The sequence below is a fragment of the Idiotropiscis lumnitzeri genome, chromosome 13 (genome assembly GCF_059441095.1).
Source record: "Idiotropiscis lumnitzeri isolate Australia: NSW breed Sydney's pygmy pipehorse chromosome 13, RoL_Ilum_1.0, whole genome shotgun sequence".
NCBI lineage: Eukaryota > Metazoa > Chordata > Actinopteri > Syngnathiformes > Syngnathidae > Idiotropiscis > Idiotropiscis lumnitzeri.
This window is the reverse complement of record NC_142403.1, coordinates 2,905,533-2,928,674: the sequence shown is the minus strand read 5'-3', so window position 1 is coordinate 2,928,674 and position 23,142 is coordinate 2,905,533. Positions and strand designations below refer to the sequence as shown.

General features: G+C 39.6%; 2 protein-coding genes and 1 non-coding gene across 4 annotated transcripts in view; 1 reads left to right on the top strand and 2 right to left on the bottom strand.

Moving 5' to 3' along the window:
• LOC148324044 (glypican-5-like) overlaps positions 1 to 7,136 on the bottom strand; it is a 48,831-nt gene extending 41,695 nt beyond the window's left edge. Inside the window, exons 1-2 of the mRNA XM_088313373.1 lie at positions 6,860 to 7,136; positions 2,766 to 2,927 (exon numbers count right to left, since the gene is read on the bottom strand). Of these exons, the coding sequence (XP_088169499.1) occupies positions 2,766 to 2,927; positions 6,860 to 7,031 (334 nt within the window). The 5' untranslated portion in view covers positions 7,032 to 7,136. The remainder of the gene's footprint in view (positions 1 to 2,765; positions 2,928 to 6,859) is intronic.
• A 628-nt stretch (positions 7,137 to 7,764) lies between these two features.
• Positions 7,765 to 7,837, bottom strand: trnam-cau (transfer RNA methionine (anticodon CAU)). Its single transcript has one exon. It is a non-coding gene; the product is annotated as a tRNA-Met (tRNA).
• Positions 7,838 to 8,235: 398 nt separating this feature from the next.
• On the top strand, positions 8,236 to 22,764 carry nasp (nuclear autoantigenic sperm protein (histone-binding)). Of its 2 annotated transcripts, XM_088313540.1 has the most exons (15): positions 8,237 to 8,399; positions 8,740 to 8,787; positions 8,870 to 8,986; positions 11,667 to 11,747; positions 11,934 to 12,040; positions 15,934 to 16,293; positions 16,498 to 16,553; positions 16,629 to 16,699; positions 16,773 to 16,846; positions 18,114 to 18,302; positions 18,440 to 18,612; positions 21,322 to 21,393; positions 21,476 to 21,547; positions 21,885 to 22,010; positions 22,591 to 22,764. In XM_088313540.1, the coding sequence occupies exons 1-15, from the start codon at positions 8,362 to 8,364 to the stop codon at positions 22,627 to 22,629; spliced, it is 1,623 nt and encodes a 540-aa protein (XP_088169666.1). In that variant the 5' UTR covers positions 8,237 to 8,361; the 3' UTR covers positions 22,630 to 22,764. The 2 variants fall into 2 exon arrangements, with proteins under 2 accessions (XP_088169667.1, XP_088169666.1); XM_088313541.1 differs by lacking the exon at positions 15,934 to 16,293 and having other exon boundaries at positions 8,236 to 8,399.
• Positions 22,765 to 23,142: the final 378 nt, after the last annotated feature.

Genomic DNA, 23,142 nt, shown 5'->3' with positions numbered 1-23,142 from the left:
GACTACAACCGCTCTGGGCATGTCTCAGTTACTTAGTGGGATATAATGACTGTGTTTAGGAGAGGGGAGCTGTTGAGAGTCAGATAATCTGTTGAAGAACACTGGGGTCGCTACCAATTAATTGATTCGGTCAAGGCCAAACGTCTTGTTGTTTAATTCAGCTTTTCCAATTACCTAATCGAATGTGAAAGCCTGAAAGTTTAAGTAAACCGCCCCATTTCAAATTATATTTAGGTTTGCAGACAATTTAACTAGAGCAAGGGTCACCAACATGGTGCCTGTGCACAGGTACCCACCAAGGACAACACAAGTTGTATGCAGGGCCATGCTACAAATAGCTCACCAGTGATGGGACATTGTCATTTTCTATGTGCTCATTTGGAAATGGAAAAACTTGCAGCGATTTATAGAATTACGGTGTTTTATGGCGATACATACATTTCCAACTTTGTTAAATGTTGGTTGATTAATACAAAGCAGAATCATGAACACAATCAAGTGTTTTCGCAAAAATGTAGATCACCCGAAACTCGCAATGCTCATATAGACAAAAAAATTCTTCAAGGTAACCAAGCATTTATTTTTTTGGGAATGCAGGAGGAAGCACACACCAGCAAACATAAGGCTGATGCAAAAACATGAAGCAACACAAGTGGATGCATGGAATCCAATGGAACCTACGCGCTGAAATAAGAGACAAAAATAGTAAACGCAAATGAATGGAACAGAAGTGCAAAAAAAAGTTCATTAAAGAACTCAGCCCAACTGGGAGTAAGACGGGTGAGTATAATAAACTAGTCCTAACCACACAAGAAAGGACAAAAAGAATCTAAACTAAGTTGGAAGTGAAAGAACATGAAACTATGTGATACGTGTTGAGGGAAAAAAACCAAGCAGATGATCAAATTAGGGAAACGAGCGAAAAGCAGCAACAACCCTACAAAGACTGAAAGAAACCAGGGAACTAAATACTAGCAAAAGAACGACAACAAAGAACACCTGGACAAGACACAAAGGGTTGGAGGGACCCGGTTAATTAATGCAAGGGACTAGTATGACGAGAACAGGTGGCAACAAAATCGAACAAAGAAGACAAAAAAACACAACTTTATGAAGCAAAAACAAATGCAATGTCAACAAAAACAAAATTGTCACATCAAAAACATGAAGAAGCAATTTCTCAGTGTTTGTTAGCCGTTTGTAAAGTTTGTGCTCATGTGCTGCATTAAATCTTGTGCATCTCCTGACGGCTGTGACACAGTCATTAAACCTAGTGACGCCCCTCGTATTTGGCAATAATTATTATATTAATTGTTGGCAGAGAAAACATCCGCCAGTGGGGCTTTTTAGCCGTATTGATAATCACCGTCTCATGTCTGACCATTTTCCATGCATCGTTTAGCTCAGGGGCGGGAAAACTTTATGATTGGTAGGCCACAATGGGTTCTAAAATTTGACAGATAGAAAGAAAATACATTTTGTTTTAAATGAAAATAAGCAAAACCATTACAACAAAATATGTGTCTTTGACACACCACAGTATTTAGAATATATAACATTAACAAAGTTATTTCATTTATTTTTTGTCAAGTTCGGCAGGCCGGATTAAAACGTTTAACGGACCGCATGTGGCCCCCAGCCTGGTTTAGCTCTTCGTGATGTCTGAATAACAGCTGAGACTAGCAGGCAAGAAAAATGTAGACAAAGAGTAGAGCAAATTTGCTATGTCTGTCTGGGTCTCATCAACACTAACCCTCTAATAATGTGTGCACCCAATGCATATCTCTCCTTCACACACACACACACACAAGCACACATAACACACTCACCGGTGAATAGTGCTGAGAGACAAGTGGACAAGCAGAGTATTCTCCCTCCTATTCAAAGCAGGCCGTTAGAGACCGGCTGTTGCCCTTGACGACAACACTTTGGTGGGGATACGCACTGAATGTAAACATTCTTCAGCCCTCGCACTCTCATTGGTCACGAACAAAACCTAATTATTGCAGCCTCGGACGCAGATTGACACAGAAAGCAAAGCAAAAGATTGTAACAAAGTTTTCCACTTCCCTTCTCGCTGAGAGCTTGCTCACTCAAACAGTATCGGACATCAGTTGTTTGTTTGGCTAGCCACTGTGGCGCCTCACTAAATAAACTGGCCTGACACCATAAACCTGACACAAACTCGCTATTTGATGATGGACACACAAAGTCAGCATGGCATAGGGGCCTGCAAGCACTTGACAGAATTGTTAAAGCACAAAAATCCTCTGCCACGGAGGTCACTTGACAACATTGAGCGTGCTGGGAAATAATCATGTAATAAAACAAAAATGTGCACAAATTTATTTAAATTGGTAACAAATCCTTGATAATCACAATATCTCAATCCTATTATTCCCGCAGCATGGTAATCTCATGGTTAGCTCATCTGCCTCACAGTTCTGGGGGTGGTTGTTCAAATCTCAGCTGAAGCCTTCTTGTGTGGCGTTTGAAAGTTTTCCCGTATTTGAGTGGCTTCCTTCCAAATTTCGACAACATGCATGTAATTGAAGCGCATCCACTGGTGTGAACGCGAGCATGAATGGCCGTTTGTCTCTACGTGCCCTGCGATTGGCTGGTGACCAGTATAGGATCGACTCTGATCTCGCCCAAAGTCTGCTGGGATAGGCTCCAATTCACCAGTAGCCGTAATGAAGACAAGCACTTTACACACTTGAAGGATGGATATTTTATTCATCCCTGCGTCCAAATGTCTTCCTCACCTTGGTAGGCTTTGCTGTGCCCAGCAATCAGGTACTTCAGCTCAAAGCTGTAAGATCGCATCTTCTGCTGAGTCTCACTGCGAACAGCAGTCATGTAACTGTCCTCCATCTTACTGGTGCAGCACCCCAGACCAGTGTGTACACACACTCGAAGAGAAGCATCTGAGTGGACAAGGAAAGAGATTTATTATTTGTTTATGCGCTTACACAAATACCACGAGTGCCTTGCATCATCACAAGACAAAAAAAAAAATCTACTGTGATGTTCATTTTTCATGTTGGTTTGTCTGTGAGCAGAATTACGTAGCAGTATCACCATTTTCAGATTATGCGATTCGGGCTTTTATTATTCAATTTATGCATGTTCGCTCTGTAATTGACATTTCTATGTGAAGTTTTGACTTCAGCTGCATTGCTTGAAATGTTTTGGCTCTTAAAGGTGAGATAATATAGTGTTTGTGAACAAATGAACACCTGTCTTGATTATGAATATAAATAATATTGGATAGTAGCATGAAATGAGTTTTGTATGGTCTGACACATTTTTGGTTATCCATCTGAACATCTTCCGTTCATTCAGGGTCCGGTCATGGGGGCAAAACATCTTGCTTCCTGGTCACCTGGTCTAGTTCTTCAATCTCAAGGTGTTCCCTGGCTTGTCAATTTACTGAAATCGCAAATACCAGGAGCAGAATTGCATGTTCAGTCTCACAGATTTCTCGTGCTGTCATGTGAGGTTGTGGATTATCATCGAAAACAGGGGTCTCCAAATCCAGTCCTCAGGAGCATCTACCCTGCATGTTTTATTTTTCACAGCTTATTCAAATGATCAGCTCAACAGCAAACATGTTAATGATCCCGCATTTGGTGTGTTGGAACTTGGGAAAAATCGAAAACAGGCTGAAGAATTTTTATTCATCACAGGGGCTTCTGAGCAGTGCTTTGTCGGATCTCTCACCTTTTACCCTACCAGTGGCAGAAAGTCACCGTCAATTTAGCTCCAAAGATCAGTGGGACATGTTTTTGCAGATCTTTATAGAAATAGTCAAATATCTGATACACATCTCACTTTCATTTCCTTGTGATGTCTTATAGGCCCGTCTCAAAAGTAATGTGCTCCATTTTAACGAAGTTAATGGAAATCCATCTCAGTAATGTCAGTTATGTTTTGAGTTCATATGTATATTCATAGTATTCACATGGCAATTATCATAGTGTATTCAGTCGTTTTTGATTCAATTTTAAAATACACCAAACACCAACAGCTAAAACTGTTAAGGCCACTGTATAGCAATTCAGTTTCAATTTGAGTCACGCCATCAATTATAGTATGTGAGTGCCTGTGAGTAGGAATCGTGTGCACTTTATACCCTCCCTCCCAACTGAACCTCCTGCCACCACCTCGGTTCAAACTATCTCCAACACCCAGTGGGTGACATACTGTAAAGCACAATCACATTACTGTGAATGGAGTCAGTCAGCCTCCTTATTTGGCGTGCACACTGATGACCCCTTTGCTTTGTGAAGTCTTCAGGTAAAGATAATGTTAACATTGGTTTATATTAACTACAATTTATTAATTATAGTCAAGGGAGATCTGCCGGAAATTATGGTCAATAACCAAAGTCCTCAGAGGTAATAGGATCAGAACTTTTGTGCATGTACTGTTGGTGTGTGCGTGTGTGTGTGTGTTTGTGTGTGTGTGTGTGTGTGTGAGGGGGTGTGCATACATGTGTGTCAAACAGCTGACTGAGATCAAGAGAAGGATGACAGGATGGACTATACACCAATGTTGAGCTAGGCAGAATGACTATATATAACGCAAAGACGTTATATCACCTTTCTCATATAATTTCACACTTTCATTGTCACCCAAAGCAAACTGCATGGAATGAGAGCAACAGACATTGCGTGATTTGATGAGCAAAAGAATTCACATGCCATTCTTATGCAACACAGTTACCGCTAGGTGGAGGTCTGAGTAGCAACATAGGGAAATTAATAATAACATAAATAACGGCAACAAACTAATCAATCAATGTTACTTCTAATTCTCCGTGAGCCTTCACACAAATTCCCTCAGCATTGATTGGACCACGGTGAGCAATATCAGACAAGCACACAGCGACCAAACCGGTATCACACCTGCCCAAGACCTGAGATCATAACAAGTTACATGATGTACAGTAGATATGTTAAGAAACACAAACCACCTATAGAACATATCATTGAAAAGATTTTTTTGACACCAATAAAATTAGCCTGCGTTAGTTACCGTTTTTTTTTTTTTTTTTAGCATGCAGGTCATTTTAAGCATAATTAATTAAGTCTCAATATAACCTGTCCTTTCTTCATTACAGAATGTAAATAAACATAATTGTGTATCCTCAATTCGAACATATTTTGACATAGTATCTAAATGGATAGGACCATTGATCCACCTGTGTGAGTCAAAGCTGTCAGTGTATTGGTTTTGATTATTAAGTATTAGGAGTTGGTGAAGTTTCAAACACACCTGACAGTACACATCAAATCTTTGTATAGCTCTGTATGCAGCAGTAGTCCTCAGATATATTGAACGCATAATTCTATCTACGGTCCTCACATAATATACATCTTTATAACTGCATGATGCAGATGTGACATCATGCAAACTTTATTAACAAATTTTTCATGCAACAATGTGCAACTCAGTGCTTTACATGAGTTAAAAATAAACCCACTAATGAAAATCCGAACGTTAAAATATAAAACAACTGACCTAAGAAACCTGAGGCTCAGCTCAGGACATACTGGTGATGAAAACCAAGGACCATAGGGTGCAGCCGCTGGCCTAGACAAGGAGTCCCCCATGCAGCAAAAACCTGCACATACGGCGATTGGGGACCCCATGGGACAGAGCCATGGTCATGACCAACTACAGCTGCTGCCGTCTCATGAACACTCAGGTGAGTAAAATATTACTAAACAATAATTATTGTAAAAAACACAATAAAACTAAAACTAATTAAATAGAAATACTAAAACATCAATAGCCATCCTAAAACAGGAATGCCATGATGAAAACATAACAGACCGAAGAATATAAAAGCAGCATGTGAATCAGATATGATACAAAATACAAGAACATAAATCAAATAGAAGTTAAGATGATTGAAATTGATAAGTAAAGTAAATAAGTCTTACTTAAAAGCTCAATTATAAAGGGAGGTTTTGAGCAAAATAAAAAAAAAACGTGAACTTTCTCTCATGGGCTCTCACTCTCTCACACATACACACACATGTATAAACACGCATTGTAAATTCCAAAATTAAGTTAAAATCTCAAAATTAATCAAAACTGCATCCATCAGCGATTCATTGAAAATGGGACATGACAAATGAACTAGCTGGAAGTAAGATGTCACTCCCCGAAATGGAAAAGGTGCAATGTTGTTTTTTATAATATAACATTTTTTAATGATTTCATTATTTTGATCAGCTCATTTTAAAAGTGAGTATGACAAGAAGGCTCAGAATACAAAATTCAAGCTGCGAAGTCAATCGGATTTTTCAACTGTTATCAGGGAAATCATTGATTCAGGAAGAAAAAAAATAGGATGATATGCTGCTTAAGAACTGTCTCTTTTGGTATAAAGAAAAACTTGTGAACTTTTGATATTGAGAAAACAACAACTTCAACGCCACCTCATAGCAATGTATGCTTTCTATGTGTCCCACGCTATTTATGTTCATTTTCAACAGAAATAGCCTCTTGCTCTGAAGTGCTAGCCCACCAGAATGATGATACCCTCAATTTGGAATTTGGCCTAGTATTACAAAAGAGGGTGAACTCTGAGTTGCTTTTCATCATAATTGTCAAAGCATTATTAGTTTAAAATCTATTAACATGTGTCGAACTTTAAATACATTCTGCAAAAGAAAATCAACTCTTAGAAATGTGTCATGCTAAAAACAACTTAAACCTACTCAAGACGACATCTACCCTTGCAGAAATCTGAGTGCATTTAATTTTCTGAAATTTATATAATCCTTCAGTGGTCCCAATATGGATATTAAGTTTCGTGATGACTATTAAAGCATTATTTACTGACCTGCTTGGGGACTGTCTGGCACCAGTTCCACCTGGCCTATTTGGCGCATCATGTATGCTGTCTTCACCTCATGACAGCTGTCTGCATCGGCTGATCGACAGCCAGGTGTAAAAGCCAAGTAGAAAACAATCAGCCAACACAAATCCACGTTTTGTAAGATACCACGGAACATTGCAACATCTCACTTAGAAAGTAAGTAAAAACAAGCTAGAGAAAGATGGGAACGGGATGGTAAATATGAGTCCCGAAAAAGGGTTCCACGGTGCACACCCTATGATTGAAAACTGAATGCGAAGCCTGAGACTGACTGGAGCCCAAAGTCGCCCCCCCCCCTCTCTCTCTCTCTCTTTCTCTACTACTTGATTGCCTAAGTGACATGCTCATTCCAAATGTTCTGAAAGTAGAAGTGCATCAATTAATGATAAACCGAAAACTATTATTATTATTAAAACTATTATTATTAACAACGTGTTGACATAAAATAACCCCTATATATTATAAGAAAAGTTTATGTTGATCCACATGTTTACCGAGTTGCTATCGTAGCAATGTCATGTCATTAGTGAAACATTAGTAAGAGGATATTTGAGCATGGGCACCACCTACTGTTTACTTCGCGACATTGTACCGGTTTTTTTTCTTGTAAATTACAGTATTGTTTGAATTAGAAGATTGAGTGTTTGATTCGGAGATACGAAAAGTAAACATTCGTGTAATTCATCACAGACTTCTCAAAATCAAAGATAAAGCACAATTCGGAATCATCACAGTTTAATTCGTAAAACCATTACCGCTACTGTAACTGTATGCGCTTTAGCGTATATTTGCTTGGAAATTAGTGCAGGTCAAGATTTTAATAACATACACAGACTAAAGGTAAACACAGTAGAAGAAAAAAATTAACCTGCCCCGAGTGAGGATCGAACTCACGACCTTCAGATTATGAGACTGACGCGCTGCCTACTGCGCTATCGAGGCATATGTCGTCTGTTACCGATTATGTTATAGTATAAACTATTATCTATATTAGCGCCAAGAGTGGTATTGCCTTGATTAAATGTGCATGTTTCAATTGCTAGTTTTTTATTTTACTGATGGTTTTGTATTTTGTCATTAAAATAAATCAGTTAAGCAACTAGTCAATGAAATAGATGACTAAAATTAAATGCATATGAATCAAAGCTAATTTACCTAAAAATATAAATGACGATATGACAATGTAAATGCTCCGTGGGCAATTGAGTTCGAGTTCGACAAGCTTGTAAATTGTGCAACATGGATACACCTTTCTTCCCATACTCCTTGAATGCATCACAGACTGTGTTGCGGCCCCTTTAAATACAATCTCCCGCGTTCAGAGTTGAGCGGAAATAGAAAGACTGTTTTCCTCTATATAAGCGCGCCAACAAAGACTTACACACGGTGTTTGAGTCTGTCTCGCATACGCGGTACGTTTGGCGATTGTGGTTCCTGGCCTTATAGTTCCTTAAAGCGTCCGAAAGATGCCAGAGGAAACGTCTGTCGCGTCGAGCTCTGGGAGGTAATTCTTGTCATTTTTTTACATTTAAATGTTCGGACGGAACACGACCACTAGCTTGATAATTGCTAGGCAGTCATTCTTCTTCTTCGTGGATGTGTGTGTGTGTGTGTGTGGTGGGGAGGTTTTTGGTGGAATGCGTCATATCTAAAGTAACTGCTTTCCAAACGCATCTGATAACCGTTTAAACTAACTAGCCGTTTAGCGCACAATGTAGCATGGCAGCCGTGCCATGACGTGAAGTGGGCACGTTGGTGGCCGAATGGACGCCACGTTGTTTTTGTACCGCGTTCGCAAATCAACAGTCCGTCCTGACTGAACTTGTGCACAACGTGTTTTACAGCTTCGTGGACGAGAAGCCGTGCTCGTCGTCTGCTCCTTCGACGGACAGGTGAGCGAGTGCGAGCGTCCTCCTCGCCGGGCCTTCCGGACCGTTTCAACGTTCACTGACTGCACATGTTGTGTTTTTGCAGCTGCTCCGTCGACGTCATGGAGGAGGCAAAGAAGCTCATCGGCACTGGGAACAGACATCTGGTGATGGGTGACGTTTCCGCTGCAGTCGATGTCTTTCAGGACGCATGCGGCATGTTGTGAGTACACGCGGATCGCGGAAAAATCTTGATGGCATGTACGTACTTTTGTCAAACGAAAAAACGAGGCTCTCTTTGACCAGCTTTGTTCTACAGTTGATTTTTTTTTTTTGACGTAGTGCTGTCAAGCGATTATTTTTTAACTAATTAAAAATGCAAGATATTGCGTAATTAATTGCAATTAATCAAATTTTTTTCTACTACTAGTTTTTGCGAAGCTTTTGATAGGCATTTACTTGAATATCTTGTAATGTAAACTCACCAAATAAGATGTGTGATCAAAGAATCAAAGACTGATCCCGTGGCTTTTATGATCCTTGATGAATATCTTTCAGATTTTTTTTCTTAAAAACAATTCTCCAAACTTAAACTGTGCATATAGTTGTAAGCACCACACTGCCGCAGTGTTGGTTTGCATGGGGCCACTGGTAACTTGAGCGGGGTGTTTTGTTCTGAGGTGTTCCAAGATGTACAGCTAATATCATACAGTGTGTGAATTTGTCTTTGCAAGGTTATGTAAATTATTTTTGAAGTAAAAAAAAAAAAAAAGTTGAAACATTTAATGACATGAATTTTAAATCTGCTTTAAATCTGACAGCCTCACTTTAAACACAAACGTGTTGCTTACTTATTGAGAAACTATTCCTTCAAGCCTTTCACTGAGTGCATACCCATGGGGGGAAAAAAGTCTGTGGCGCTCAAATATGCTTGGCGATCCCACAGCTATTTTGCTTTTTTTTTTAAATGTAATTAATAATGCATTGTAGCTATTGGAAAAATGTTTTTCTGTGCATTTGTAACTAGTGTTCATGTTTTTTGTGTGCATTTCATTATAAATATAAAAATGGATGTTGTTTGTAGGGCTGCACAATATATTGGGGGGGGGGGGGATGTCTAGTGAACACATGCAGTGTAATGGTGATCGGAAGCATTGTGGATAATGGGGTGGCGCGTCATGCCTACCTGGTGTTGGGAACCTAAAATTATGGCACTTTTAACCCACAAATACTTGCAATGCTAACCTCCCTTTCATGGCAGCACGACAGGGATGCTCGATCATCAGCAAGGTTAAAACGCTTTGGGGCTGATGCCTGATTTCATTTCTGTCTCGGGGACAGTCGTTTCTGGAAGCTAACTGTAGTTGGCGCGCACACAGGTTACAGTGTGTTTGATGTAATACCAATACAATGTCTTTTTTGTTACATTTTAGGTTCTATGGCTTAAGGAGGCTTTAGTCAGTAACAGAACAAGACATGGTTGCTCCAAGCCATCACAATAAAACATGTACTATAGAGTTAACAAAATATGTTCCTAATTTTTTTAACTATTAAATTATCCATACTGATGAAGAAAAACAAAATTGGGTAAAGGCCAAGTAAAACAAAATACAAGTGCAATACCAGTTTTTACAATACTTTTCTTTAGCCCCGTGCTTTTTCATAATTTACTCCTTATTTCACTACCTTCTAGTTTAAAAAAAATGATTGGTGCCAAAGAGGATTATTTTGTTAACTAGTGTTTATAAAATGTTTTCATTGTTTTAGTGCTACTGTGCGTGGTGTATAGTTTTGGTTGCTTTTTAAAATGCACTAAACAGCCCCAAATATTAGACCACATTATTGCCTTTAAGCTACATTACAATTTATTAATGTCTAAGAAAGGCTGGTACAAGCTGCAAAGTTGTGTTATTAATGTGCACATGCCTTTTAAATTATTCAAGTTGTGAACTAATTATGGTTGTATTAGAGCGACTGCTTGGTGGTGAAACATGAAGCGATTTATTATTGCCATTAGTCGACTAATCGCAGACAGTCGCGATTAATAAAATAATCGTTTGGCGCGGCCCTAGTTGGCATCTATATTGCATGATTTTTCTAATTTGTGTTTTTGTTTTGCGGACAAAACATTAAGTCTTTCCACCACTGCCTGCGGAAAAAAGACAAAAGGGTTTTCCAAATTGGATGCATTGTTCTTCATTGGTCTTTTGTCATGCTGTTAGTTTACAACAAACAAAATAATTGAGCATTTAAACACCAATATTCAACCCAACAATTTTCTCTAGTAATGAAGCTCCTAACCTAGTATCTTTTCGAGAGCCATCTCCATGCTGAACTCACAGACAACTACTCTTACCTTGTACAACTGCATCATTGTTTTATTTATTTAATTTCAGGTTTATTTTCTTTTGAATTTAATTTTCAATTCATTTAGATTTGTTATATTCCTCCGGGCAGGGAAGCGCTCCAATCTAGTTGTACACTGAGTGCAATGACAAAGGGCATTCTGCTTCTAATGCACTGGAATTGACACAGATGTTCATTGTCAACTTCCAAACATTTGTCACTTAACTTACAGAGCATACCATAATATTAAATCATGTATTCTCTCAGCTATATGGCGACTATAAGTATTAAAATGAGCTGATTTGAATGGCATGAGTTTGAGGCAGGATGCATCTAAAACGTGTAGTTGGCGGGGATTTCGCAAACTTGTGCAGTAGACTGTTAGTGTTGCAGCATATACCGGTAGTCCACTGAAGGCATGTTACTCTAAATTCAGACTTACCTGTGTACTGGGAAAAACTCTTAAACCATTGCTAAAAATCAGCACTATTGCAGGTCAATCATTGATAAACTGCGATTATAACAGGAATTAACAGTTACTTTTATGTGCTTGTCAGAGCTGCCAAATATGGAGACACTGCTGATGAATGTGGCGAGGCCTTTTTCCTGTGTGGGAAGTCCCTACTAGAGCTTGCCAGGTAACCAAAGTTAAGAATTAACAGTGTTGTATTAATTGCGCAGACAAAATTAAACCTCCAGTACCTGCCTTTTTTTTTTTTTTTTTTTTTTTTTACCCAGCATAAATTGAGAAGTGAGCAGTGATTAAACCTACAGTTTTCCTGTCGTGCAAGTATTGATAAATCGGATTGCTTTTTTTGTGTTAGGATGGAGAATACAGTCCTTGGAAATGCCCTTGAAGGAGTCCCCGAAGTATCCGAAGATGAGGAGCAGCCCAGTAACTCTAATATTGAGAGTGCCAATAACCTTGATGGTAAGGATGTCTTCAGTCAAAAGTATCCAGGCTTGCTTTAATGATTTAATCAATCAGGAAGTGGATTCGACCCTTGAATTAGTTATATAGTCCCTTCCAAAAGAATTGGAACAGAATGTTCGATTTATCGTATTTTTACGGCCATAAGACGCGCTGCATCAAAGGGCGCAACACCAGTTGAGTGTGCTATTTCCGTATTTAATGCATATACTAGGCGCGCTGCACTACAAGGCGCTAGCTCGGCTGCTCGCGCTAACTCGGCTGCTCGCGCCAGCTGAGCTGCTCGCGCCAGCTGAGGCCAGCTCATCGCCAGCTGTGCTGCTCGCGCTAGCTCAGCTGCTCGTGCTAGTTAATGCCATCCCACCATTAGGAATCGTTACCAGGGGTATCACCCTGTTTCAATGACGGATGTCATGAAACTATTAGGAATCACTGTCAATAATAATGACTCTAACCAATGAAAGGTGTCTTGGCAATAGTCTACTAGACAACGTCAGGGGAGGGACTTCACTGGTCACCACACTCTTTAGAGTCACGGTTTCAAAACAAAACCAAAAAAAACTCAGCATACAAGCAAACAATGAAACAAAGAAATAAGATTAACACAAAACATGTATCTCTAATGCCATCTATATACCCAAAAGAAATAAAAATAACACAAAAAGATGATAGCAATGGCTTCTTGGGAGCCACTCAGCCTTAGCCAATTACAGCAATGGCTTCTTGGGAGCCACTCAGACTCAGCCAATCACGTGGCTGTTTAGAGAGATGTGCTGTTGTGCTTTGGGCTTTTTGCAGTCTGTTGTCTAAACCTGGGACGTTTCTTGCTTGCAATAACATAAATGATAAGACAAACTACAACATTGTGGACAGCTGCCCTTTTGTCCAGCTTTCTCCTACACCATCACCCAAACACCATAGTCACATAATGTATACGTCACGGTCAATTAGAAGCATAGATGACTCAGACTTTGTTCAGCAGGGTGTGCTAACATGCACTCCGAACAGCCCAATGAGTAAAAGGGTTGATGGTCGCGAGTGATGCTTTGTCCATATAATGGGCGCGTCGTTTTACAAGGCGCTTTTTGTTTTGGGGAAAATTAGGGACTTTGAAGAGCGCCCTATGGCCCGGAAAATATGGTATATTGCTTGTATACTGAAGACATTTGGGTTTCAGAAGAAAAGATCAATTTGAGACAAAAGTTCAAAATTCCTGCTTTTACGTCATGTTACTATTTACACTAGGATGTGTTGACCACTCAGGACAGGCAACTTTTGTTTTCAAGGGAGGAAAGAAAATGGAACACGTGACTGATGGTATATCTAGTTGCTCAGGTTTTGCCTTTTTAGATTTTTTTTTTTTTGTTGAAGGGGTGACTTCTTACCCTTTGGCTTGAAAAGCAAAGCACAGTGGCTTTCTTTCAACACATAAATCCGATCTCAGTGTTCTCACCGCTCAAATGCAAAACTGATGTTTGCCTGAGTTCTTCCCCGGTGTTGGTTATGAGCAAGTTTCAATCATTTTTTTCCTCCCCTTCCTCTGAGAATCTGTGGGTGCATGAAATCACACCCACAGAAAGACCGTGGGAAATTCAAACCAGATTTCAGTCATACCCATTGTGAACGGCTTTTGTTGTTGAGCTGCTATTTCTAAAATGTGAGTCATGAATGGTCAAATGAAAAAGCTATTAGCATACTTTACAGTGTGCAGCTTTAAGGATAGCACTCTAACAATTTCGAATGCAAGACATTCTCAGAAAAAGCAATGCCTGCAAATGGTAGCAAACTTCCTGAGCGAACTTGGTGCATTTGTAAAAATAAGTTGCATTAAGAATTTTACCCAATGCAATGTTTGAATATTAACGGATTATGCTGGATGTTTTATAAAAATGTGTTCATGGATTTTTGATTGTGCTTATGCCCCATTTCCTTCCTGAGAACGTAAATGATACCAACTTGTAGAATGGCATCTGCTCCACGGCCAGACCTGCTTGCATCCTTTGCCAGTGACTGTGGGAGTCAGTTTCCAAACAGAGTGACTGCTGTATTTATGGTACCGCTGGGTTTGAAATAAAAAATAGATTATAGATTTTCTTTTTCCATCGCTCCATATTATGTAACTCACAAAACATCTGTATAGAAAACCTGTGTATGTTAAGAGGTAATGCCTCAATCAGCCACAAGGTGATGTATATTTTATTCATATTTTACTATGCTAAAATGAGCAGAAGAGGATGCTAATTGGAAATTAGCAAGATGCTAATGATAATCGTGAGTGGCTGACCTCTACTCTAGCACATAAGTACTACTAACTGCAGGTGCTTCGGAAGCTGTTATTGAAGGTGCTGTTACTGATGTTGGGTAATTTGTTTTGGGTATATAGAATCTAAAGAGCAACAGTAGTTCATTGAAGGTGATTCACCCATTTCAATTAAAATATAGAATGTGAAATGCTATTCTGTTTTCTGAAGGTCCACCAAGTTTAGTCATTTGTATATTGTATTACTAGTGATGGTAATACCGTGCATATGTACTTTAATGGAAACATACTTTCGCTTATAGTGAGGTGATATTTCCTCCGTCAGCTGTTGGCCTATGTCTGTTTTGTTAATCGTGAGTTTACAAACGACACTCCCAGAATCCTTGGAAGACAATTGTTTTCTCAATCTAGTTTGTATAATCCACTGCCCATACATCAAAACTCAGTGTAAACTAGTTAAGGTTATCACCGGCCGCAGCACCTCATTTATGTGCCAGATAGCAGTTTTTTTTATTTATGTTTTTTAAGCCAACTAAATTTGACATACTGCAAGTTGTCATACTTGACAGACCATGCGTACCTGATCTGTCTGTGGTCAGCCTGGGGTAGGAGGATGCCTGATGCTCCCTGTACATCTGAGAACTTTCAAATTTGGGAAAATACCCTTGGAAGACCTCACATTTTAAGAAAAGTTTAAGTGTTTTTAGTCCCAGGCAAGGATCACTACCATTTACACAAATACAACTAGATTCTTTAGGCTTTTTGTTTTCCCCGCAATGTAAACCTTTCCCATGTTCTTGGTAAAAACCTACTAAATGGAGAGGCAGCAATTTTTGACCACACTTGCAGGAGAGTATGCAGAAAAAAAACTAAAAACGCCTAAAGTAGCACACTGCAGAATATCGGTACGGCTCTGGTTTTAAATTAGGCATAAAAACATGAGATACATACACTGAGATTTATTATATAATAACTTTTGTCACCAGTGGCGTTCATCCTATTCAGGGATGAAACCTGCTGGTTGGGATCAGAAAGTGCTAACCACTGAGCTAAAAGTCTTGTCTGCTCGCTTTGCGACCTCTGTCCCAAGGTCGGCGTCAATGGACCGCACAACTCACCTTACCTTGTAATATCTTATTGTGAAGGAGAACCAAAGCTGTACTTCTTTGGAAATGCTTTATTTAGATTAGGTATCTTGGAATGATTTGACCACTGCACACACAGCAGCATGATTTAATTGGAGAATAAGAGGTGTTGTTGATTCTCTAACTACGTCCCTGCTATTTGGTGGAAGGGGGAAATGTTTTAAAGCACCACATACTATTTATTTTTCTCTTCAGCCTCGTGAAATGTCACTAATCTCCGCACGATTCTTCTGTTTTTGCGTTGTTCTGTTAAATATTTAAGATGGATAAGACAATCATCAATATCTCCCCACTAATGGCTGAGCACCTCAGTTTGATAGAATTGTACATGGTTGTGAACCTACCAGATGGTTGACATTCTTGGTCAAGCAGTCTGCAATAAAGTCAGAAAGGCCCAAGTTGCATCCCCTTATACATTGTCAAAAGCATTGTAAATGTAATTCCAAGGAAAACAAGCCAAACTAATCTAACATACCACTCTGGCGCAGAAAACACTCGCAATGAGCTACGAAAGCAGGTGTATGATGCGATGGCGGCGCAGCCTGAGGATGTAAAAAGAAAACCGGACTCAGATGTGGAGAGCAGCGTTGAGGTGAAGCAGGAAAACGTTTCAACTGAGCAAGCTGGGGATGACTCTGCGGAGCCCTCAGCTTCCCAATTGAATGGAGCGGACAAGAGTCTGGATGAGGAAGCCCAAGTAAATGGAGTTGTGAATGGCACTGGGGGAAACCTCACAGAGTCTCCTGAAAAAGAAAGTGTGGCAAAGACTGAAGACTCTGAAGAGCAAAATGGTGCAAAGACTGAGTCTGAAGAAAGTGGCGAGTCACAACCTGAGGAGGAAGCAGAGGGCAGGCAGACCTTTTTGTTACAAAGCACTAATACTAGTTGCATGATGGGGAGACTTCACAATAGTGGGCGGTGTTTTATTTATTTTTTTAAATATTACAGTTCACTTTATGGTGTTAACGGCAACTGTAAAATGTTTACTGTACTTTTGGCAATTGTTTTTGTTGTGCATGATTTGTAGCTTCTTGTAAACAATTTTCTCTCAGATGAAGAGGACGATGATGACGACAGTGATGAGGCGAGGGACAAGAATGGTGACAAGGTACTTTCACTGTTTTGGAAATACCTCCAGTTGAGAGCTTGTAATCATTTCTTTGTATGTATACCTCATGGTAAGGAGGAGGATGAAGTCGGAAATCTGCAATTGGCTTGGGAAATGCTCGAAGTGGCAAAAGTCATCTACAAGAGGTGAGTGCAGGATGTTCCTTAGATGCGCCGTTTGTAGGTCTTATTTTTATGTAACTTGTCTGAATTGCTTCAGGAAGGAAAGCAAAGAAGACCAACTCATGGCAGCCCAGGTCTTCTTGAAACTTGGAGAGGTTGGTGCAGAAACGGGTATGTTTGACTAAATTTGCACAATTATGGTATTAGATGTTTGAATTGGGGCGTCTTTGTACAGGACACTTGTGATTCAAAATGTGCAGTTAAACATTTTTAATGGTAATTTCTTTTACTACTATTGTTCCATTGACTGGGCCGCATAACAAGTGGAGTACTGTAGCAGCACTGCGAAGAAACATGCTTAAAGTAAAACAAAATTCCATTAAAAGCTGAATGGCTCATTAGACTACACCGAGACAAGACCATGAAGAGAATTTAAGCACTTTTAATAATCCGTTACGACCTTAATTGCCCTTGCCCTCCTCGTGATCTGATCGGCCCAATGTAATTTGCGGCTGGCAATTGTGGCCAAAAAACACTTTTTCAGGTATTATTTGATGCTTGTAATCAATTGATCTTCGTCAAAAAATGGAAGACCACAGTAGAATGTCACTTTGGGAATGTGGTGGACGATCACGCTTGTGTCACGCGGCTCTCCAAATAGTGTGCTTGCTTCACGCGGTTTGTTTGTGAAAAAGGAAAAAAAAACTGGCATAAGAAAATTGTGACTCTTTGTAAATTAAATGATACAATTTTCCATTAAACCATAATTTCGTCTAATGAAAGTCTGTCAATCTTTAAAGGGATAATCCGGTGAGTATGGTCCATTTTTTTTTTTTTTCAATTAAGCTTGTGCTTTTTTTTTTCTTCAGGAAAATATTACATTGCATTTTCTATTTTATCAAATTTTTTGGGGGGAGAAATCAGTGACTAAACTATTCGAAAACTGCCCCCTAAAAGAAGGCATATGACCACACCCCCCTTCTCCTTCAGTGTCTTCGTGGTAGTGACGATCGCAATTTGTCTATTCTAAATCATTGTAAATGTGTCACTGTCAAAATAACGGGGCCAACCTCCCCCAAAATGTATGCCACCAAGATGCGCAAATGCAATGTGTTCCGATTAGCTTTTTGTAAGGTTGTTAGGTCATTTTTTTTTTAATTAGATTTCAATCCATAAGTGTTAGTTTAACCATTTCTTTTCCCTTTTTTTTTATTTTTTTTTTTTTTAATTGCAGTGTTGCAAGCGTATTACATAGCAGAAGTTTGGTCTTGTGATTCTGAATGTTTTACATTGCAACAGCATTGAACGTGTGAAGCATGCTCAATTACTTTTAGAAACTGTTAAATTGGACCTTGAAGTTGTTTTCTGAGTTCTAAATGAGAAATTTGTTGCAGTGTTTAGAACGCGTTAGTAGTAACTCTTGTGCTTTGTTCCAAAGGCAACTATCCTCAAGCACTACAAGACTTCCAGGAATGTTTGGCTCTGCAGCTCAAACATCTTCCTCCTCACAGTCGTCTGCTGGCTGAGACCCATTACCATGTTGCCACAACACTGTGCGACATGGATCAGTACAGCCAGGCCATTCAGCACTACAACAGCTCCATACAAGTGATTGAGAGCCGCCTGGGTAAGACTAATTTCTTTGTTAGTTTTATACTACACCCCCCCTCACCGCCAAAGTAAAGATTTAATATGTAAAGGCTATATAATAGACCTGGAGTTGAACACAATAGTGTTGCAGGGCTGACCCTAGTCTTTGTCTAGCTATGTTGCAGAACTTGATAGATGCAGCAGATGGCACCGAAGGGACAAAAGAGGCTACAACTGAGATGGAAGAACTGAAGCTGCTTCTGCCTGACATTGGAGAAAAAATCGAAGACGCTAAAGAAACCCAGAAAATGGCCAGTGCTGCCTCGGAGGCCATCCAACAGACCCTTGTAGGTCCACAGTAAAATAAAATGCTCAACATTTTGTGCTTTTTTTCATATTGACTTGAAGGGTCACATTGACCTTTTTGTTTATAAACCATTAGGGGTGGGTGATAAACATCGCCCTCGACATTGAGTATTAATACTGTCTCGGGGCCATTGAGTGGCTACAAATTACGAGGAAGTGAAATCCTCATTCGGTTAATCCGCGTGCATGGTTTAAGTCACGTGGCTTTGTGGCAGCAGCTTAGCAAACATTTTTAATTTTTTCTCTCAAATATGGACAAGTCTCCCATCTTGGCAAGTAATAGAAAGACGCAAGCCTGGAAGTGATTCAGCATTGGATAAAACTGACATTGCTCAAAATTACAATATAAAAATGTGCTGCTGTGACGGGCAGTTCCCTGACACTTCTATTCCACCATAAACCATTTGAAGGTCTAGGACTCCACAAGCACATCTGAAACCCTCGACAAGTTGAGTCCCATTGACAGCAAGTTAACGGTGGCAAGCCCTCACCAGCCCATACGCTAAAAATGTATGCGAAGGCTACATCTTTGTCGAGGTTCTTTCGCGCGTGCCTTGGCGGAGCTCCAGATGGATGGGGTTGGACCCCACCAGGTGTCAGGCCCGATAGTTGACCATTTTACGGTTGTATTTACATTTTTACGCAAAATTGGCTTCTCATTTAAGTTTGCCCATTTTTAAAAAGTGGCAATATATTAATTACCTAACAAATGTAAATGCACCCGAATTTGCTAAGAGCTAGTTTTCAACTTCAGTCAACTTGCCTTATGATAAACACGTTAGTACAAATAAATAATAGCCAGAGCATCAGGCATCAAAAAGCATTAATGAATACAATAAAAGGCACAATTAATACCAAATACAAACAATGATACATAACTGCTATTCCTAGTAGTCTTGCTAGTGCTTACCTAGTTGAGCATAAACAGGCCAGACCTTTACGTTAAACTTGATGATGGAAACTGGTTGATTTTTGGTACTGTATTATATTTTTGTGATTCTCTGAATGAGAATACTGCTGGACTGTATGATGTTCTTCAAAATGGAATTGTATCATCTCTTTATCAGCACCTCTGGTAGCAGATTAGAATTTTCGAAAATTGGATAGTGGAAGAGGAGCGGAACAATATAATTAATTTTGTAAAGTGACTCCAGTGGCTTCAGTACTGTGGTCTGTACATTGGACAAGCTTATCATACAGGATGAGATGTGGCACTCAATGATTAAAAAAATAAAATCAAAGTTTATTGCTGCTGTTGACGGTGTGTCTCTAATATGCGAATTTGAAAGTGAACTTTATTTTCTTGCAAACTTTGAGTGCACTAAAGCTGAGAGTTGTGTCCACGATACCCAAGTATTTGTCTTCTGTAACGCATTGTACCTTCACCCCACAGACAAAGATGTCTGGATTTGTAAATGAATTGTTTTTGGAAAAGAACATAGTTCAATGAGGTTTGACTGTGAACAGCATTGATTCAGCCAAGATGTAATTTCCCGAATTGCATCAGTTAGTTTAGTTGCAACCTCCCCTGATGTCATCCGATGCTCCAGAATAACTATCATCTGGGAGAGATCATGTCTTTAATACACTTGCTAAATAAAAGTGGCCATAGTACAGAGTCTTGTGGAACGCCAGTTATCTGTAAAACCATTGTATAAATGTTTAGCTGTTTTGACTACCCAGGAATGAGATGCAAGTTAGGATTTTATTAGTCTAAGATGGTCTGTAGAAAATTAAGTAGTTTCTTTCATAGAACTGAGTGATTAAACGGGTCGTCAACACTGCTCTTATAGAATTCCTTGACCTATGTGGCTGCAATTTATATTTCTTCAAGGGAGGTTTTGCCCCAGGTTGTCTTAACTGTTTTCTTGGAAGTATGGCTTTTTATAAAACTGTGTCTTGCTTTGCCCCATAGCATTTATCACACTTAAACCCACCACCATAATTTTATGAAGCACATCCTCTCTTCAACAATTCAGAATAACCTTTAGCAAGCATTGTCACGTAATTTTATGAATGGTTCAGCAATATGACACATTTTTCCACTTAAGTCGATTTAGCTTTATGGCAAGGCTTAAATTGAAAGCAATAAAAGTACTTTTGCATCCGGAAATAGGTGTCGGAGAGCAGATGCCAGCATTGTTGCTTTAGATTCACAATTATATAAACAAGTGCCGTAAGCATAATACAAAAGACAGACTAGATAACAGATTATATAAGAGTTTTTTGACTATAATTTGATGTCTTAATTGTGGATTGTTTGCCCAACATGCGGCGGCACGGACGTTGATTGGTTAGCACGTTGGGCTCAGTCATGGGTTTGATTCTGGCTCCGGCCTTCCTGTATGGAGTTTGCATGTTCTCCCTCTGCCTGTGTGAGTTTCCTTCCACATTCCAAAAACATTCATGGCAGGTTGATTGGACACTCTAAATTGCCCCTAGGTATGAGTATGAAACCCTAACTAAAATGTGGACCGTGACAAAAATGTGCATTACATGGTCATAGTTTGAAGTTCATTGTTAAATATTGCCGTTGAATACCGTACACTGTTTTGCAGAAAACAACTTTAAAATAAACTGAACTCTATCCATAAATGTTCTGTGATGCACGTTATAGTTTTTTTTTTTTTTTTTTAAAGCTTATTTCACCCATCCCTATCAACCATCTAACTGTGGTAAATAACCTGCAGGGTGGTGCTTCATCATCAGCATCACAAAGTGAAAATGGCAGCCCTTCTACAGCCTTTGCTGCCCCCACACAAGTAAGAGTGCTTCCGTTCACTATGAAATGTAAATCTGACCATTGTATTTTACAGCAAAAATTAAAAAAAAAATTTCATTCAGATCTCTGTGAAGTCAGCTGATGGTGCATCTTCGAAAGTGGCCTCAGACATCTCTCACCTGGTCAGAAAAAAGGTGAGATCTGAATTCTCCTTTTGCCAACTTTGACCTGTTTTTATGTATAAATTGAAGGACTGAGAACATGATACATTCTATGTTTCATGATCTTGCACCCTTTCACAACGTTCAGAGCGATTAGATTCTTGTCAATGGCTTTTTACTGCTCTGTAGCTGCTGGGGACCTAGTTGTGAATGCCTCGTAGTTGCGCTTCAGTGTCTTGCTTTGCATGACACATTCAGTGGTCACACTTTTATCCTGATAGTTTGTCTCTCACAAAATCAACTTGGAATGCAGTTTTGTGGCTTTTCCGACTTGTCTTCCTTACCCACCTTTCTTTATATTTCTACACAGAGGAAAGCAGAGGAGAACAGCCCAGTAAAGGACACTGATGCTAAGCAAGCCAAACAGGAAGCTACAATTAATGGCAGTGGAAGCTCTAGTGCCAACAATGGAATTGAGGAGCAAAAATCACAGGAGGCGAGTGTTAGGCTTGTATTCTTCTGCCACACGCTAAAGTTAGTGCCACTAATCTTGCTGTGGATGGTACCTCTGAGTTTGGTCCCACTTGGTTAGAATTCAGCTCAACTTAAAGCATTTTTCCCTTGAAATGCCCTCTATGTGAAGATAAGCGCCTGGCACTGTAATATCATGTACACTCAAAAACTCATTCCCATGAGCAAACTTGGCGCTCAGATACAACCTACAAATGACTGAAGGTTACCACATTTACTCAGGTAAAATAATTCAATGCCACTCCAGTTAAATGATACTGATAATCGCAGTGTTGGGCAGTCCGTCTGTGGGCGGAACGGTGCGACCCTCTGGCCCCGCCGGTCACCCTTTTTTGTCAGGGGTCGACAATTCTTATGAATAAGGCCGGATGGGTACAAGATAGTGGCCGCAGGGTGGGGGACTGACTGGCAAAAAAAGGGTCAAGTGCCCATCTCTGAGTATCAGTAAGACACCTTTCAGACATGATGCTGCAATTGTCGCCTTTTTTGTTTGTTTTTTGTTTTTGTTTTTTTTTTGCTCATTTATTGTATTTATTTCTTTGCAGCCTGCTGTCCAGTCGGCCTCTGTCCAGTCCTCAGCGTGAAGAGCTACATCTTTCATGCTTATTCAAGACCAGCGTGTTTGCCCAACTGTTATTCAAACACTTGTTGTAAATAAGATCCATATTCATTGATCTGTTCAGTTTTGTATACTTGCAGTAAAACAATTTCCAAATGCACATTTGTGTGTCTTTTTTCCTTCTCACCTCTCGAAACTCAGGCAACGTAATCAAGGTTTCAATGATTGAAACAAAAGTTATTTAATTTTGTCAGTTTTTGTTTTTAAGCGTCCCACAGTCTAGTTAGGTTAAGACTGTTCCGCTTTTTGGAAGTGTACACTATCTCCCAATGCCTAGAGTGCCGTTGAAGATGGCAAAGGTTTGCTTAAATTTGTACGCCGCTTTGTTTCAGTTACAGTTATAGCCAGTGGCGCAAAAAGAATGTATGCGGCGCATAGGGACGCCACCTTCGCGGGGTCGCAAAATATATTTTGAGTGAGCATTTTATGTATTAAACAGATTTGTTCACAGGTATGGTTTGATATAATCACTAATACT

What these genes read in the sequence shown, in the direction of transcription:
- nasp (XM_088313540.1), top strand. Translation starts at nt 8,362, where the DNA reads ATGCCAGAGGAAACGTCTGTCGCGTCGAGCTCTGGGAG. An exon ending in GAGTGCCAATAACCTTGATG is followed by an intron (nt 12,041 to 15,933) that starts GTAAGGATGTCT and finishes ACTCTGGCGCAG; the next exon opens with AAAACACTCGCAATGAGCTA. An exon ending in AGGCCATCCAACAGACCCTT is followed by an intron (nt 18,613 to 21,321) that starts GTAGGTCCACAG and finishes AATAACCTGCAG; the next exon opens with GGTGGTGCTTCATCATCAGC.